At 40.3% G+C, this 19,248-nt stretch overlaps 6 protein-coding genes and 1 pseudogene across 6 annotated transcripts; 1 reads left to right on the forward strand and 6 right to left on the reverse strand.

Annotated features, from left to right (window-relative positions):
• Positions 1-532: 532 nt before the first annotated feature.
• LOC141770918 (lysophosphatidic acid receptor 6-like) lies at positions 533-1,399 on the reverse strand. Its single transcript, XM_074640769.1, has one exon. It carries the CDS (start codon positions 1,397-1,399, stop codon positions 533-535), a length of 867 nt encoding a protein of 288 aa, XP_074496870.1.
• A 1,944-nt stretch (positions 1,400-3,343) lies between these two features.
• LOC141770919 (lysophosphatidic acid receptor 6-like) lies at positions 3,344-4,210 on the reverse strand. The gene has a single exon (XM_074640770.1). It carries the CDS (start codon positions 4,208-4,210, stop codon positions 3,344-3,346), a length of 867 nt encoding a protein of 288 aa, XP_074496871.1.
• A 1,961-nt stretch (positions 4,211-6,171) lies between these two features.
• On the reverse strand, positions 6,172-7,041 carry LOC141770920 (lysophosphatidic acid receptor 6-like; annotated as a pseudogene).
• Positions 7,042-7,281: 240 nt separating this feature from the next.
• On the forward strand, positions 7,282-8,436 carry LOC141770737 (uncharacterized). The gene has a single exon (XM_074640588.1). The coding sequence runs from the start codon at positions 7,417-7,419 to the stop codon at positions 8,392-8,394; it is 978 nt and encodes a 325-aa protein (XP_074496689.1). The 5' UTR covers positions 7,282-7,416; the 3' UTR covers positions 8,395-8,436.
• Positions 8,437-9,746: 1,310 nt separating this feature from the next.
• Positions 9,747-10,613, reverse strand: LOC141770921 (lysophosphatidic acid receptor 6-like). The gene has a single exon (XM_074640772.1). It carries the CDS (start codon positions 10,611-10,613, stop codon positions 9,747-9,749), a length of 867 nt encoding a protein of 288 aa, XP_074496873.1.
• Positions 10,614-12,622: 2,009 nt separating this feature from the next.
• On the reverse strand, positions 12,623-13,492 carry LOC141770922 (lysophosphatidic acid receptor 6-like). Its single transcript, XM_074640773.1, has one exon. The coding sequence runs from the start codon at positions 13,490-13,492 to the stop codon at positions 12,623-12,625; it is 870 nt and encodes a 289-aa protein (XP_074496874.1).
• Positions 13,493-17,073: 3,581 nt separating this feature from the next.
• LOC141770923 (lysophosphatidic acid receptor 6-like) lies at positions 17,074-17,943 on the reverse strand. The gene has a single exon (XM_074640774.1). The coding sequence runs from the start codon at positions 17,941-17,943 to the stop codon at positions 17,074-17,076; it is 870 nt and encodes a 289-aa protein (XP_074496875.1).
• Positions 17,944-19,248: the final 1,305 nt, after the last annotated feature.

Below are 19,248 nucleotides of genomic sequence, written 5' to 3' on the forward strand. Positions count from 1 at the left end.
CTTTACACATTTTGCTTTACTGCACCATCTTTATTGTTTTTGTACGAAATCTCTTAAACAATGTGATGGCCTGAACTGTGCCAACACACAATTCATTTAAATAACTTTCTTTTAAAACGGTGTCTGTGTGAAATTTCCACCTATGCCAACTTGTCTTTAAACGCCTCTAGGGTCTAGTTTTATATCAGGGCACTACTGAGTGAGTGGTATCAATCTTCTCATCTAACTCTCTGTAAGAAAGGAAATAAAAGTATTTTGCAAAATGTCAATATTTCTTAAAGAGTCATCATTTCTCCTGAAACTGTTTGTACTCTTTATGGACATGTTACAGCCTTTAAGCATGAATTAAGCATGACACATGTATATTTACAAGCCTAGCGTTTCCCCATCTCTCACGAGATCTACAACTTTCACAAACAAGCCAAAATGAGCATGACACACCCAAACAACCTATTTTGCTGAAAAATAGGAAAATTAGAATGGAAAACATCGGAAATCTGAAGCCATCTCATGAAAATAGCAGGTCCTTTGTCTACTGTTCTCTTGGAAGATCTGTATCCTCTTTTTTCTTCCAGAAGGCATCCAGAGAGAAGTAATACAACAGTGGATCCAGACAGCAGTTCACAGTAGCAAGACATACTAAAGCTCTACGCGTAGGTACCCCAAATCCTAAGATACCAATCGACATCGGCAAGAAACATATGGTAACAATAACCAAGTTCATGACAAAAATTAGCATGACATTCACTTTGTTGTTGACCCTTGCAGAGTTATTCAGATGACTGCGTAGAGTCCAAGACACCAAAGTGGTGCACACGATGTTGACTGCCAGCATGGTGAGCACTAACGTAGACTGAAAATAAGTCACAGCAAATATATGACGATGCGGAGGACTCTGACGGGGATATTCAAAACAGGCGGATCTATTGAAGTTCTCTAAAAATCTTGAAAATTCAACTGTCTCTGGGATGTTCATCACCACCACAAACAGCCAAACGAGTCCAACAGCTTTCAAGGCGTTGGAAGCGGTTCGAAGATGGCGCGACCTCAGAGGATAAACCACAGCCAGCAGCCGGTCCACGCTGATGAAGGTGATGAAGATGACGCTGGAGCGGATGTTGTTGCAATAGAGCAATATTATCCAGATGCATGCCTCTTTGCTCAGTGGCCAGGTGCCCGTGGCGTAAAAGTAGACCCTCATGGGTAAGGAGATGACGAGCAGCAGGTCAGAGATGGCCAGGTTGACCATGAAGACGGCACTGGGCGATTTGAGGCCGTGGTGTCTCAGCAGAATCCACAGTGAAACCGCATTGAGAGGCAGACCCAGTGCCAAAAAACAGCCATGGATCACAGCATAAACCGGCTTTGGCTCGAATCCATCTTCCATTGTGTTGTTCATGTCTACCTGATGAGAAGAGCAATGTGTCTGTGTGCTTTACTGAATGCTGCGCTCTATAAGTGCACGACACATTAGTTCCTCCCTCTGCTCTTTATCTGCGTGGAGTGAGGTTAGAGGTGGAAAATGATAGATGGGAGGGCGCATTAAAAAAGTGACAGGAAGTGTAAGTGACTCAACTCAGGAACTGTGGTCACTGTGACATTAACGAATAAACAAATTTACTTTAAAAGTCTCATAATGTCACGTCTTTTATATTATAAAGCAGGTTTAAGTGCTGTATAAATACTGTGAAAGTATCGAAATGCTCAATCCACAGAGAAATACACACAGCCCGTATTCAGAAACTATGCTTTTGAAAAAATCCTGTCAGGATTTGTGTACATTTGTGATGTCACAAATGATATCACAAAACAGCCTCTGCCGCCATTTTGGACTGAAAACACTTATTATATTTATAATATTTTATTGTTCAACACAGGCCATTTCAGTAGAATATGACAATGGAATAGAAATAATTTTGTTTTACTTTTGTACAGCACTTTGTAGGTGGACGTTTTACCGGCGTCCGGTATTCGCTTTCAGTCCAAAATGGCGGAAGCGTATCTTTGCTGCTGGATGTTAATGTTGCCGTTTTACACATTTTATTTGGCTTCTGTAATGTTAATAGTTTTTGATCTGTGTTGTCTACAATGTTTGCTGATTTCCCCTGATCACCAGGGCCTAGAAGAACAAATTTCAACAGCCAAAAGTCTTGTTCACTATTGTGTTATGTGTGATTTGAATAAATATCTGAGATTCAATTTCCACTTTTGTATTTGTGCCGATTCATGTGACATCACTGCGGCATACAGTACATATTCTAATAGCCCAGTTTGTCCTGAAAAAAGAGATGTAAATAGCATGATTGTGCATTGCAGTGTTGATGCAACATGCATTATTAGGCTACAAAAAAGAGACCATGTGGACCATAAATAGGGAAAAAGGCCTCAGAGTTTTAAAACCAACATGAAGTGTCGGAGTCGGTGTTTACTGAGATATAAATAAAGGTATGGAAGATGGAATGATGGTTGTATCTTGTTCAATTGTTATTTTTATTTATTTATTATACTTCTTATCTTATGAGTTGTAGTAAATGGAGAATGAAAGGAGAGTATGGAAATGAGAGTAACTTAAAAACTAAAAGGAATTTAAAAATCTGTATAAAATCTTTTAAAAAGTGGTAACTATCTAATATAGTGGAGTGTCTAGTTAAACATTGTAAGAGGTTATACATTTTGAAATATTGAGCTCAAAAGGGTTTAATAGAATTAAACTTTTATTTTTGATATATCTCCAAGAGTATTAAAGTGATAAAAACATTTTATTTTTACATATTGTTACATATTAACATGAAAAATGCATTTTACTCCTCACTTTACACATTTTGCTTTACTGCACCATCTTTATTGTTTTTGTACGAAATCTCTTAAACAATGTGATGGCCTGAACTGTGCCAACACACAATTCATTTAAATAACTTTCTTTTAAAACGGTGTCTGTGTGAAATTTCCACCTATGCCAACTTGTCTTTAAACGCCTCTAGGGTCTAGTTTTATATCAGGGCACTACTGAGTGAGTGGTATCAATCTTCTCATCTAACTCTCTGTAAGAAAGGAAATAAAAGTATTTTGCAAAATGTCAATATTTCTTAAAGAGTCATCATTTCTCCTGAAACTGTTTGTACTCTTTATGGACATGTTACAGCCTTTAAGCATGAATTAAGCATGACACATGTATATTTACAAGCCTAGCGTTTCCCCATCTCTCACGAGATCTACAACTTTCACAAACAAGCCAAAATGAGCATGACACACCCAAACAACCTATTTTGCTGAAAAATAGGAAAATTAGAATGGAAAACATCGGAAATCTGAAGCCATCTCATGAAAATAGCAGGTCCTTTGTCTACTGTTCTCTTGGAAGATCTGTATCCTCTTTTTTCTTCCAGAAGGCATCCAGAGAGAAGTAATACAACAGTGGATCCAGACAGCAGTTCACAGTAGCAAGACATACTAAAGCTCTACGCGTAGGTACCCCAAATCCTAAGATACCAATCGACATCGGCAAGAAACATATGGTAACAATAACCAAGTTCATGACAAAAATTAGCATGACATTCACTTTGTTGTTGACCCTTGCAGAGTTATTCAGATGACTGCGTAGAGTCCAAGACACCAAAGTGGTGCACACGATGTTGACTGCCAGCATGGTGAGCACTAACGTAGACTGAAAATAAGTCACAGCAAATATATGACGATGCGGAGGACTCTGACGGGGATATTCAAAACAGGCGGATCTATTGAAGTTCTCTAAAAATCTTGAAAATTCAACTGTCTCTGGGATGTTCATCACCACCACAAACAGCCAAACGAGTCCAGCAGCTTTCAAGGCGTTGGAAGCGGTTCGAAGATGGCGCGACCTCAGAGGATAAACCACAGCCAGCAGCCGGTCCACGCTGATGAAGGTGATGAAGATGACGCTGGAGCGGATGTTGTTGCAATAGAGCAATATTATCCAGATGCATGCCTCTTTGCTCAGTGGCCAGGTGCCCGTGGCGTAAAAGTAGACCCTCATGGGTAAGGAGATGACGAGCAGCAGGTCAGAGATGGCCAGGTTGACCATGAAGACGGCACTGGGCGATTTGAGGCCGTGGTGTCTCAGCAGAATCCACAGTGAAACCGCATTGAGAGGCAGACCCAGTGCCAAAAAACAGCCATGGATCACAGCATAAACCGGCTTTGGCTCGAATCCATCTTCCATTGTGTTGTTCATGTCTACCTGATGAGAAGAGCAATGTGTCTGTGTGCTTTACTGAATGCTGCGCTCTATAAGTGCACGACACATTAGTTCCTCCCTCTGCTCTTTATCTGCGTGGAGTGAGGTTAGAGGTGGAAAATGATAGATGGGAGGGCGCATTAAAAAAGTGACAGGAAGTGTAAGTGACTCAACTCAGGAACTGTGGTCACTGTGACATTAACGAATAAACAAATTTACTTTAAAAGTCTCATAATGTAAAAAGTGAGATTTTCACGTCTTTTATATTATAAAGCAGGTTTAAGTGCTGTATAAATACTGTGAAAGTATCGAAATGCTCAATCCACAGAGAAATACACACAGCCCGTATTCAGAAACTATGCTTTTGAAAAAATCCTGTCAGGATTTGTGTACATTTGTGATGTCACAAATGATATCACAAAACAGCCTCTGCCGCCATTTTGGACTGAAAACACTTATTATATTTATAATATTTTATTGTTCAACACAGGCCATTTCAGTAGAATATGACAATGGAATAGAAATAATTTTGTTTTACTTTTGTACAGCACTTTGTAGGTGGACGTTTTACCGGCGTCCGGTATTCGCTTTTAGTCCAAAATGGCGGAAGCGTATCTTTGCTGCTGGATGTTAATGTTGCCGTTTTACACATTTTATTTGGCTTCTGTAATGTTAATAGTTTTTGATCTGTGTTGTCTACAATGTTTGCTGATTTCCCCTGATCACCAGGGCCTAGAAGAACAAATTTCAACAGCCAAAAGTCTTGTTCACTATTGTGTTATGTGTGATTTGAATAAATATCTGAGATTCAATTTCCACTTTTGTATTTGTGCCGATTCATGTGACATCACTGCGGCATACAGTACATATTCTAATAGCCCAGTTTGTCCTGAAAAAAGAGATGTAAATAGCATGATTGTGCATTGCAGTGTTGATGCAACATGCATTATTAGGCTACAAAAAAGAGACCATGTGGACCATAAATAGGGAAAAAGGCCTCAGAGTTTTAAAACCAACATGAAGTGTCGGAGTCGGTGTTTACTGAGATATAAATAAAGGTATGGAAGATGGAATGATGGTTGTATCTTGTTCAATTGTTATTTTTATTTATTTATTATACTTCTTATCTTATGAGTTGTAGTAAATGGAGAATGAAAGGAGAGTATGGAAATGAGAGTAACTTAAAAACTAAAAGGAATTTAAAAATCTGTATAAAATCTTTTAAAAAGTGGTAACTATCTACTATAGTGGAGTGTCTAGTTTAAACATTGTAAGAGGTTATACATTTTGAAATATTGAGCTCAAAAGGGTTTAATAGAGTTACATTTTTATTTTTGATATATCTCCAAGAGTATTAAAGTGATAAAAACATTGTATTTTTACATATTGTTACATATTAACATGATGAAAAATGCATTTTACTCCTCACTTTACACATTTAGCTTTATTGCACCACCTTTATTGATTTTGTACAAAATCTCTTAAACAATGTGATGGCCTGAACTGTGCCAACACACAATTCTTTTAAATAGCTTTCTTTTAAAACGGTGTCTGTGTGAAATTTCCACCTATGCCAACTTGTCTTTAAAAGCCTCTAGGCTCTCGTTTTATATCAGGGCACTACTGAGTGAGTGGTATCAATCTTCTCATCTAACTCTCTGCAAGAAAGGAAATAAAAGTATTTTGCAAAATGTCAATATTTCTTAAAGAGGCATCATTTCTCCTGAAACTGTTTGTACTCTTTATGGACATGTTACAGCCTTTAAGCATGAATTAAGCATGACACATGTATATGTACAAGCCTAGCCTTTCCCCTCTCTCACGAGATCTACAACTTTCACAAACAAGCCAAAATGAGCATGACACACCCAAACAAACTATTTTGCTGGAAAATAGGAAAATTAGAATGAAAACATGGGAAATCTGAAGCCATCTCAAGAAAATAGCAGGTCCTTTATCTACTGTTCTCTTGGAAGATCTGTATCCTCTTTTTTCTTCCAGAAGGCATCCAGAGAGAAGTAATACAACAGTGGATCCAGACAGCAGTTCACAGTAGCAAGACATACTAAAGCTCTAATTGTAGGTACCCCACATGTTAATAAACCAATCGACATCGGCAAGAAACATATGGTAACAATAACCAAGTTCATGACAAAAATTAGCATGACATTCACTTTGTTGTTGACCCTTGCAGAGTTATTCAGATGTCTGCGTAGAGTCCAAGACACCAAAGTAGTGCACACGATGTTGACTGCCAGCATGGTGAGCACTAACGCAGACTGAAAATAAGTCAATGCTGATATATGACAATGCGGAGGGTGACTCTGACGGGGATATTCAAAACAGGCGGATCTATTGAAGTTCTCTAAAAATCTTGAAAATCCAACTCTCTCTGGGATGCTCACCACCACCACAAACAGCCAAACGAGTCCAACAGCTTTCAAGGCGTTAGAAGCGGTTCGAAGATGGCGCGACCTCAGAGGATAAACCACAGCCAGCAGCCGGTCCACGCTGATGAAGGTGATGAAGATGGCGCTGGAGCGGATGTTGTTGTGATAGAGCAATATTATCCAGGTGCATGCCTCTTAGCTCAGTGGCCAGGTGCCCGTGGCGTAAAAGTAGACCCTCATGGGTAAGGAGATGATGAGCAGCAGGTCAGAGATGGCCAGGTTGACCATGAAGACGGCACTGGGCGATTTGAGGCCGTGGTGTCTCAGCAGAATCCACAGTGAAACCGCATTGAGAGGCAGACCCAGTGCCAGAATACAGCCATGGATCACAGCATAAACCGGCTGTGGCTTGATTCCATCTTCCATTGTGTTGTTCATGTCTACCTGATGAGAAGAGCAATGTGTCTGTGTGCTTTACTGAATGCTGCGCTCTATAAGTGCACGACACATTAGTTCCTCCCTCTGCTCTTTATCTGGGTCGAGTGAGGTTAGAGGTGGAAAATGTCAGATTGGGATGGCAGATTAAAAAAGTGACAGGAAATGTAAGTGACTCAACTCAGGAACTGTGGTCACTGTGACATTAACGAATAAACAAATTTACTTTAAAAGTCTCATAATGTCACGTCTTTTATATTATAAAGCAGGTTTAAGTGCTGTATAAATACTGTGAAAGTATCAAAACTCTCAATCCACAGAGAAATACAAACAGCCTGTATTCAGAAACTGTGCTTTGAAAAAAAACTGTCAGGATTTATGTATATTTGTGAAGTCACAAATCTATCTCAGCTGGCTCCAGTCCTACCTCACCAACCGTTCTCATTTCATCTCCCTTCACAACAACTCCTCTGCCACATCCACAGTCACACAAGGTGTCCCCCAAGGCTCTGTACTCGCTCCACTCCTTTTCATTATCTACATATTCACCCTCGGTCAGATCCTCCGCCATTTCAACCTGGACTTCCACTGCTATGCCGACGACACTCAGCTCTACCTCAGCCCCAACACCCCCCACAACCCACCCTAAACAGTGACAAAATAGAACTCCTCCTCATCGGCTCCAAATCCACCCTCAGCAAAACCAACAACCTCACACTCAGCATCGATGGCACCTCTGTTTCCCCCTCCCCCCAGGCACGCAACCTTGGCGTGATTCTTGACCCCACCCTCTCCCTTGAGCCTCACATCCGCCAACTTGTCAAAATATCCTTCTACCACCTACGTAACATTGCAAAGATCCGACCCTCACTCACACCCCCCGCTGCCGAGAAGCTCATCCATACCTTCATCTACTCCCGCCTTGATTACTGCAACTCTCTACTCTACGGCATCTGCACCACCTCCATCAACAAACTCCAACCGGTCCAGAATGCAGCTGCCCGACTCCTCACCCACACCAAATCCTGGCATCACATCACCCCAGTCCTCAAAGACCTCCACTGGCTCCCTGTCTCCCACCGGATCACCTACAAAATCCTGACCCTCACCTACAAAGCCCTCCACCAACTTGCCCCCCCTTACCTCTCTGACCTCCTCTCCCGGTCCCTCAGATCCACCTCAGCTGGTCTACTTTCCACTCCCAAGTCCAACCTCCGCAGCTTTGGGGACAGGGCATTCTCCAGGGCAGCTCCCAAGCTTTGGAACTCCCTCCCACAACTCATTAGACAGTCTGATTCCCTCCCCCTATTCAAGTCCCGCCTCAAAACCCACCTTTTCTCCTCTGCCTACTCCTAGCCCCCCCTCCCCGTACCTATTTGTCCGTGTGTATGAATGAGAGTGCACCTGTGTGTGTCGTCTGTCTCCTGTTTGTCTCACACCGTTTCCCCCGATATTGTAAAGCGTCTTTGAGTTCTCTCAAAAAGGGCTATATAAGTTTAATTTATTATAATTATTATTATTAAATCTACAATATATACAAAGAGTAAAGAAGCAAAGAGACGAAACAGCCTCTGCCGCCATTTTGGACTGAAAACACTTATTATATTTATAATATTTTATTGTTCAACACAGGCCATTTTGGTAGAATATGTCAATGGAATAGAAATTATTTTGTTTTACTTTTGTACGGCACTTTGTAGGCGGACGTTTTACCGGCGTCATATTTGTACTAAATACAAGCAATAGGTTAAGTAACTGTTTCTGTCATATTGTCACAAAGACACGTGAGTGGTATCAATCTTCTCATCTAATTCTCTGCAAGAAAGGAAATAAAAGTATTTTGCAAAATGTCAAAATATTTCTTAAAGTCATCATTTCTCCTGAAACTGCCTGGACTCATTCTGGACATGTTACAGCCTTTAAGCATGAATTAAGCATGACACCTGTATATTTACAAGCCTAGCGTTTCCCCATCTCTCACGAGATCTACAACTTTCACAAACATTTTTATCAAAAAGACGATCACTTATATACATTTTGAAATATTGAGCTCAAAAGGGTTTAATAGAATTCAACTTTTATTTTTGATATATCTCCAAGAGTATTAAAGTGATAGAAACATTTTATTTGTACATATTGTTACATATTAACATGAAAAATGCATTTTACTCCTCACTTTACACATTTGCTTTACTGCACCACCTTTATTGTTTTTGTACAAAATCTCTTAATCAATGTGATGGCCTGAACTGTGCCAACACACAATTCTTTTAAATAACTTTCTTTTAAAACAGTGTCTGTGTGAAATTTCCACCTCTGACAACTTGTCTTTAAAAGCCTCTAGGCTCTAGTTTTATATCAGGGCACTACTGAGTGAGTGGTATCAATCTTCTCATCTAACTCTCTGCAAGAAAGGAAATAAAAGTATTTTGCAAAATGTCAAAATACTTCTTAAAGAGTCATCATTTCTCCTGAAACTGTTTGTACTCTTTATGGACACGTTACAGCCTTTAAGCATGAATTAAGCATGACACCTGTATATTTACAAGCCTAGCGTTTCCCCATCTCTCACGAGATCTACAACTTTCACAAACAAGCCAAAATGAGCATGACACACCCAAACAAACTATTTTGCTGAAAAATAGGAAAATTAGAATGGGAAACATCGGAAATCTGAAGCCATCTCATAAAAATAGCAGGTCCTTTGTCTACTGTTCTCTTGGAAGGTCTGTATCCTCTTTTTTCTTCCAGAAGGCATCCAGAGAGAAGTAATACAACAGTGGATCCAGACAGCAGTTCACAGTAGCAAGACATACTAAAGCTCTACGCGTAGGTACCCCAAATCCTAAGATACCAATCGACATCGGCAAGAAACATATGGTAACAATAACCAAGTTCATGACAAAAATTAGCATGACATTCACTTTGTTGTTGACCCTTGCAGAGTTATTCAGATGACTGCGTAGAGTCCAAGACACCAAAGTGGTGCACACGATGTTGACTGCCAGCATGGTGAGCACTAACACAGACTGAAAATAAGTCACAGCAAATATATGACGATGCGGAGGACTCTGACGGGGATATTCAAAACAGGCGGATCTATTGAAGTTCTCTAAAAATCTTGAAAATTCAAATCTCTCTGGGATGTTCATCACCACCACAAACAGCCAAACGAGTCCAACAGCTTTCAAGGCGTTGGAAGCGGTTCGAAGATGGCGCGACCTCAGAGGATAAACCACAGCCAGCAGCCGGTCCACGCTGATGAAGGTGATGAAGATGGCGCTGGAGCGGATGTTGTTGCAATAGAGCAATATTATCCAGACGCATGCCTCTTTGCTCAGTGGCCAGGTGCCCGTGGCATAAAAGTAGACCCTCATGGGTAAGGAGATGATGAGCAGCAGGTCAGAGATGGCCAGGTTGACCATGAAGACAGCACTGGGCGATTTGAGGCCGTGGTGTCTCAGCAGAATCCACAGTGAAACCGCATTGAGAGGCAGACCCAGTGCCAGAATACAGCCATAGATCACAGCATAAACCGGCTGTGGCTTGATTCCATCTTCCATTGTGTTGTTCATGTCTACCTGATGAGAAGAGCAATGTGTCTGTGTGCTTTACTGAATGCTGCGCTCTATAAGTGCACGACACATTAGTTCCTCCCTCTGCTCTTTATCTGCGTGGAGTGAGATTAGAAATTGAAAATGACAGATTGGGAGGGCAGATTAAAAATGTGACAGGAAGTGTAAGTGACTCAACTCAGGAACTGTGGTCACTGTGACATTAACGAATTAACCAATTTACCTTAAAGGTCCCATAATGTAAAAAGTGAGATTTTCACGTCTTTTATATTATAAAGCAGGTTTAAGTGCTGTATAAATACTGTGAAAGTATTGAAAGTCTCAATCCACAGAGAAATACACACTGCCCGTATTCAGAAACTGTGCTTTTGAAAAAATCCTGTCAGGATTTATGTACATTTGTGATGTCACAAATCTACAATATATACAAAGAGTATAGAAGCAAAGAGACGAAACTCCTGTGTTTTCTTTGACAGCCTCTGCCGTCATTTTGGACTGAAAACACTTATATTTATAATATTTTATTGTTCAACACAGGCCATTTCAGTAGAATATGACAATGGAATAGAAATTATTTTGTTTTACTTTTTGTACGGCACTTTGTAGGTTGACGTTTTACTGGCGTCCGGTATTCGCTTTCAGTCCAAAATGGCGGAAGCGTATCTTTGCTGCTGGACGTTAATGTTGCCGTTTTACACATTTTATTTGGCTTCTGTAAAGTTAATAGTTTTTGATCTGTGTTGTCTACAATGTTTGCTGATTTCCCCTGATCACCAGGGCCTAGAAGAACAAATTTCAACAGCCAAAAGTCTTGTTCACTATTGTGTTATGTGTGATTTGAATAAATATCTGAGATTCAATTTCCACTTTTGTATTTGTGCCGATTCATGTGACGTCACTGTGGCATACAGTACATATTCCAATAGCCCAGTTTGTCCTGAAAAAAGAGATGTAAATAGCATGATTGTGCATTGCAGTGTTGATGCAACATGCATTATTAGGCTACAAAAAAGAGACCATGTGGACCATAAATAGGGAAAAAGGCCTCAGAGTTTTAAAACCAACATGAAGTGTCGGAGTCGGTGTTTACTGAGATATAAATAAAGGTATGGAAGATGGAATGATGGTTGTATCTTGTTCAATTGTTATTTTTATTTATTTATTATACTTCTTATCTTATGAGTTGTAGTAAATGGAGAATGAAAGGAGAGTATGGAAATGAGAGTAACTTAAAAACTAAAAGGAATTTAAAAATCTGTATAAAATCTTTTAAAAAGTGGTAACTATCTACTATAGTGGAGTGTCTAGTTCAAACATTGTAAGAGGATATACATTTTGAAATATTGAGCTCAAAAGGGTTTAATAGAATTCAACTTTTATTTTTGATATATCTCCAAGAGTATTAAAGTGATAAAAACATTTTATTTTTACATATTGTTACATATTAACATGATGAAAAATGCATTTTACTCCTCACTTTACACATTTTGCTTTACTGCACCATCTTTATTGATTTTGTACAAAATCTCTTAATCAATGTGATGGCTTGAACTGTGCCAACACACAATTCTTTTAAATAGCTTTCTTTTAAAACGGTGTCTGTGTGAAATTTCCACCTCTGACAACTTGTCTTTAAAAGCCTCTAGGCTCTCGTTTTATATCAGGGCACTACTGAGTGAGTGGTATCAATCTTCTCATCTAACTCTCTGCAAGAAAGGAAATAAAAGTATTTTGCAAAATGTCAAAATATTTCTTAAAGAGTCATCATTTCTCCTGAAACTGTTTGTACTCTTTATGGACATGTTACAGCCTTTAAGCATGAATTAAGCATGACACCTGAATATTTACAAACCTAGCGTTTCCCCATCTCTCACGAGATCTACAACTTTCAGAAACAAGCCAAAATGAGCATGACACACCCAAACAACCTATTTTGCTGAAAAATAGGAAAATTAGAATGAAAACATGGGAAATCTGAAGCCATCTCAAGAAAATAGCAGGTCCTTTATCTACTGTTCTCTTGGAAGATCTGTATCCTCTTTTTTCTTCCAGAAGGCATCCAGAGAGAAGTAATACAACAGTGGATCCAGACAGCAGTTCACAGTAGCAAGACATACTAAAGGTGTTATCGTAGATGTCCCAAATCTTAATAAACCAATCGACAAAGGCAAGAAACATATGGTGAACGTAACCAAGTTCATGACAAAAATTAGCATGACATTCACTTTGTTGTTGACCCTTGCAGAGTTATTCAGATGTCTGCGTAGAGTCCAAGACACCAAAGTGGTGCACACGATGTTGATTGCCAGCATGGTGAGCACTAACGCAGACTGAAAATAAGCCATTACCATTTTATTATGAAGTGGACGGGGAGGATGATGGGGATATTCAAAACAGGTGGATCCATTGAAGTTCTTTAAAAATCTTGAAAATTCAACTCTCTCTGGGATGTTCATCACCACGATAAACACCCAAACGAGTCCAACAGCTTTCAAGGCGTTAGAAGAGGTTCGAAGATGGCGCGACCTCAGAGGATAAACCACAGCCAGCAGCCGGTCCACGCTGATGAAAGTGATGAAGATGGCGCTGGAGCGGATGTTGTTGCAATAGAGCATTGTTATCCAGACGCATGCCACTTTGCTCAGTGGCCAGGTGCCCGTGGCATAAAAGTAGACCCTCATGGGTAAGGAGATGATGAGCAGCAGGTCAGAGATGGCCAGGTTGACCATGAAGACAGCACTGGGCGATTTGAGGCCGTGGTGTCTCAGCAGAATCCACAGTGAAACCGCATTGAGAGGCAGACCCAGTGCCAGAATACAGCCATAGATCCCAGCATAAACCGGCTGTGGCTTGATTCCATCTTCCATTGTGTTGTTCATGTATACCTGATGAGAAGAGCAATGTGTCTGTGTGCTTTACTGAATGCTGCGCTCTATAAGTGCACGACACATTAGTTCCTCCCTCTGCTCTTTATCTGCGTGGAGTGAGATTAGAAATTGAAAATGACAGATTGGGAGGGCAGATTAAAAATGTGACAGGAAGTGTAAGTGACTCAACTCAGGAACTGTGGTCACTGTGACATTAACGAATTAACCAATTTACCTTAAAGGTCACATATTATACTCCATTTAAACTAGTTATTATAGGTCTCAGACACCTCCAAACCATGTCTCTGAAGTTTTTTTTTCAAAAAAACAATCAGATCATGCATTCCAGCATGTCTCTATAACCTCTGTTTCAGCCCATTTCCAAAAGTGCTGATTTCTGTGTCGGTAGCCTCTGTCTCCTCCCACTCTGCTCTGATTGGTCAGCGTTTTCTGTCAATCAAACGTCCTCAACAACACAGCGTCTCGCTCTCTCTCTCTCTCTCTCTCTCTCTCTCTCTAGAGAGAGAGGGAGAGACGAGTGGAGAGATAGCAGCTAGAATAAAGTTTATAAACCACTTTAAAGTTTATAAACCAGAAACTTCACCCAGCGCACGTTACCGGAGGAATCTGATCAGAAATCGGCGACACATGATGAACATCTGCGGTCCAGATTCCAGGTTTTCCTGACGGTTTCTCTCAGGTAAATAATGCTATTTATATCTCTGTTAGTTAGCTCAGTGTTTACCTTATGCATCAACTCTGTAAACCGTAAACATACACTCTGTTTTACGTCTGTCTTTACAGATCCATCTGTGAGAAATGACCGACAGAATCATCCCAGAGGAGAGCAGATAGCTGAGAGCAGACAGCTGAGAGCAGACAGCTGAGAGCAGATGGCTCTGTTTACATGGAGATACAAAGCTAACCCGGTAGCATGTAGCTAACCCGTTAGCATGTAGCTACATGCTAACGGGTTAGCTACATGCTACCGCTATGACACGGTGTGTAAACACAGCGACCATCAGGGTGGAAAATAGAAGATGTGAAACAGTAGTCAGTTCATTATTTCTGCTAAAAGATAAATGTATGGAAGATCAGAGTAATGGTATATTATTTACAGTAGTAGCTGTCTCTGTGTTACCATGACTACAGACCACCGGAGCTTAGCTTACTGTAGTTTACCAGAGCTGAAGACTTTCTCCTGTACCATGTTAACATAACTAACTAACAGGTGAGATGATTACAAATGCTGTGAATAATTAATATTGTCATCTGTCTACTCAAATAAAGTTTGACTGTGAAACAGAAATGTGTTGTGTTGCTTACAAGTCACTATTTACTACCTATATTCTGCTACATGCATGTCATCAAATATATATAATATATAAATATCATCTGTTTAAACAGTTTAATTACATAAAGCCTTTGTGAAAGAACATGTTATATTTAGATGATGGGAGTACATGAAGCCTGTTCTGCTGGTTCTTGCAGACTAACTGTAGGAGCTACTTTGCTCAAGTTAGGTTGAGGAGGAGAGACAGTGACGCGCTGTGGGCCGGGGTCAGCTACTGAAGGTTCTCTCTGGTTCGACCAGGAAACCCTCACGTGACTTGCATTCTCTAATGACGTCAGAATACAAGGAAAAAAGCGATTTTTTTTTCTGCACCCATTTCCGGACAAACGGAGGAGGAGAAAAAGAGAGAGGATGGTCTTTTATGATACTATGGTGGCCTGTAGACACACTGGGGACAGATATTGATGTTTAAAAGACATGGAAAAGTGCATTTTGCATAATAGGTGACCTTTAAAGGTCCCATAATGTAAAAAGTGAGATTTTCACGTCTTTTATATTATAAAGCAGGTTTAAGTGCTGTATAAATACTGTGAAAGTATTGAAAGTCTCAATCCACAGAGAAATACACACAGCCCGTATTCAGAAACTGTGCTTTTGAAAAAATCCTGTCAGGATTTATGTACATTTGTGATGTCACAAATCTACAATATATACAAAGAGTATAGAAGCAAAGAGACGAAACTCCTGTGTTTTCTTTGACAGCCGCTACCGTCATTTTGGACTGAAAACACTTACTTATATTTATAATATTTTATTGTTCAACACAGGCCATTTCAGTAGAATATGCCAATGGAATAGAAATTATTTTGTTTTACTTTTTGTACGGCACTTTGTAGGCGGACGTTTTACTGGCGTCCGGTATTTGCTTTCAGTCCAAAATGGCGGAAGCGTATCTTTGCTGCTGGATGTTAATGTTGCCGTTTTACACATTTTATTTGGCTTCTGTAAAGTTAATAGTTTTTGATCTGTGTTGTCTACAATGTTTGCTGATTTCCCCTGATCACCAGGGCCTAGAAGAACAAATTTCAACAGCCAAAAGTCTTGTTCACTATTGTGTTATGTGTGATTTGAATAAATATCTGAGATTCAATTTCCACTTTTGTATTTGTGCCGATTCATGTGACGTCACTGTGGCATACAGTACATATTCTAATAGCCCAGTTTGTCCTGAAAAAAGAGATGTAAATAGCATGATTGTGCATTGCAGTGTTGATGCAACATGCATTATTAGGCTACAAAAAAGAGACCATGTCGACCATAAATAGGGAAAAAGGCCTCAGAGTTTTAAAACCAACATGAAGTGTCGGAGTCGGTGTTTACTGAGATATAAATAAAGGTATGGAAGATGGAATGATGGTTGTATCTTGTTCAATTGTTATTTTTATTTATTTATTATACTTCTTATCTTATGAGTTGTAGTAAATGGAGAATGAAAGGAGAGTATGGAAATGAGAGTAACTTAAAAACTAAAAGGAATTTAAAAATCTGTATAAAATCTTTTAAAAAGTGGTAACTATCTACTATAGTGGAGTGTCTAGTTTAAACATTGTAAGAGGATATACATTTTGAAATATTGAGCTCAAAAGGGTTTAATAGAATTAAACTTTTATTTTTGATATATCTCCAAGAGTATTAAAGTGATAAAAACATTGTATTTTTACATATTGTTACATATTAACATGATGAAAAATGCATTTTACTCCTCACTTTACACATTTTGCTTTACTGCACCACCTTTATTGATTTTGTACAAAATCTCTTAATCAATGTGATGGCTTGAACTGTGCCAACACACAATTCTTTTAAATAACTTTCTTTTAAAACGGTGTCTGTGTGAAATTTCCACCTCTGACAACTTGTCTTTAAAAGCCTCTAGGCTCTCGTTTTATATCAGGGCACTACTGAGTGAGTGGTATCAATCTTTTCATATAACTCTCTGCAAGAAAGGAAATAAAAGTATTTTGCAAAATGTCAAAATATTTCTTAAAGAGTCATCATTTCTCCTGAAACTGTTTGTACTCTTTATGGACATGTTACAGCCTTTAAGCATGAATTAAGCATGACACCTGTATATTTACAAACCTAGCGTTTCCCCATCTCTCACGAGATCTACAACTTTCACAAACAAGCCAAAATGAGCATGACACACCCAAACAACCTATTTTGCTGGAAAATGGGAAAATTAGAATGAAAACATGGGAAATCTGAAGCCATCTCAAGAAAATAGCAGGTCCTTTGTCTACTGTTCGTTTGGAAGATCTGTATCCTCTTTTTTCTTCCAGAAGGCATCCAGAGAGAAGTAATACAACAGTGGATCCAGACAGCAGTTCACAGTAGCAAGACATACTAAAGGTGTTATCGTAGATGTCCCAAATCTTAATAAACCAATCGACAAAGGCAAGAAACATATGGTGAACGTAACCAAGTTCATGACAAAAATTAGCATGACATTCACTTTGTTGTTGACCCTTGCAGAGTTATTCAGATGTCTGCGTAGAGTCCAAGACACCAAAGTGGTGCACACGATGTTGACTGCCAGCATGGTGAGCACTAACGCAGACTGAAAATAAGCCATTACTATTTTATCATGAAGTGGACGGGGAGGATGACGGGGATATTCAAAACAGGTGGATCCATTGAGGTTCTTTAAAAATCTTGAAAATTCAAATCTCTCTGGGATGTTCATCACCACGATAAACAGCCAAACGAGTCCAGCAGCTTTCACGGCGTTAGAAGCGGTTCGAAGATGGCGCGACCTCAGAGGATAAACCACAGCCAGCAGCCGGTCCACGCTGATGAAGGTGATGAAGATGGCGCTGGAGCGGATGTTGTTGTGATAGAGCAATATTATCCAGACGCATGCCTCTTTGCTCAGTGGCCAGGTGCCCGTGGCGTAAAAGTAGACCCTCATGGGTAAGGAGATGATGAGCAGCAGGTCAGAGATGGCCAGGTTGACCATGAAGACGGCACTGGGCGATTTGAGGCCGTGGTGTCTCAGCAGAATCCACAGTGAAACCGCATTGAGAGGCAGACCCAGTGCCAGAATACAGCCATAGATCCCAGCATAAACCGGCTTTGGCTCGAATCCATCTTCCATTGTGTTGTTCATGTCTACCTGATGAGAAGAGCAATGTGTCTGTGTGCTTTACTGAATGCTGCGCTCTATAAGTGCACGACACATCAGTTCCTCCCTCTGCTCTTTATCTGGGTCGAGTGAGGTTAAAAGTTGAAAATGTCAGATTGGGAGGGCGCATTAAAAAAGTGACAGGAAATGTAAGTGACTCAACTCAGGAACTGTGGTCACTGTGACATTAACGAATAAACAAATTTACTTTAAAGGTCCCATAATGTAAAAAGTGAGATTTTCACGTCTTTTATATTATAAAGCAGGTTTAAGTGCTGTAAGAGCCAAAACATGATGTATGATGTATACTGAGGTTGTGGTGTAATTCACTTTTAGGAACACTAGGTGACACTGTATTAATTGACTGACCCAGTCACGGGTATATAAGTAAGGAGGTGTGTTGTTGGCGTCAGGGTTTAGCCCGGAAGGGCAAATGGTTTTTGAACGCAGAGACGCTGAAATGTTTGCTGTGTTGTTGTTGTTACTCGTTGCTATGGTAACCGGACATGCTTCCTTAATACCATATTAGGAATAAATGAACTGTTATTGTAAACCCAACGAGCGGACTCAGGATCAGTTTTGTACAGCACAACATGCAACAGAAGGTACCATCTACAGCGAAAAGCGCGTCAGTCCAGGGCTAATCACCTCAGTAGCTAAAGTATCAGATTTTAGCTCCTACAATTAGTCAAAAACCCGTCCTGTTGGACCTCCGTTGAAACGGCGGCACGTTTGGAACTCAACGGAGGCGACGCGGGAGGACGAGGAGAGCTGCCGGTGTGGATTTCGGCTGCGTTTGGAGGAGGTCTGCAGCCATCCAGGGGCGGTAGGACGGAGGAGCTACGGAGCTAATGCTAAAGCCGGCTGTGGAGCATCGGACCACGGCATCACTACAAGGCGCCCGACGCGGAGGTATCGTAGCGCTACACTGTGTAATGGCCATATAGTGTGTGCACACATATGCGGGCGGAAATCCAATGCATTGGTTGCCGAAGCGGGCGGCCTTTGGACTTTGCGCTGACTGTTTGTTACATTGACTGTTAAGTGACTGACTGTTTATTATGGAGAGTCGCGAAGCGGCGTCGGGCCGTATTACCGGGACTGGTGCACAAACCGCTAGTGAGACTGGCGGTGTTGAAACACCAGCTGAGAAGCGGGTAGTAAAGCTCACCGTGAAAGCGCTTGCTGATAAACTGGAACAGTTGCAAGACAGCAGAAGGGCTAAGCTAAACAAAGTAACAAACATACGAAAATCAATTCAAAGTTTGATGCTAATGGGTGATAAAGAAC

This window comes from Sebastes fasciatus, chromosome 7 (assembly GCF_043250625.1).
Source record: "Sebastes fasciatus isolate fSebFas1 chromosome 7, fSebFas1.pri, whole genome shotgun sequence".
NCBI lineage: Eukaryota > Metazoa > Chordata > Actinopteri > Perciformes > Sebastidae > Sebastes > Sebastes fasciatus.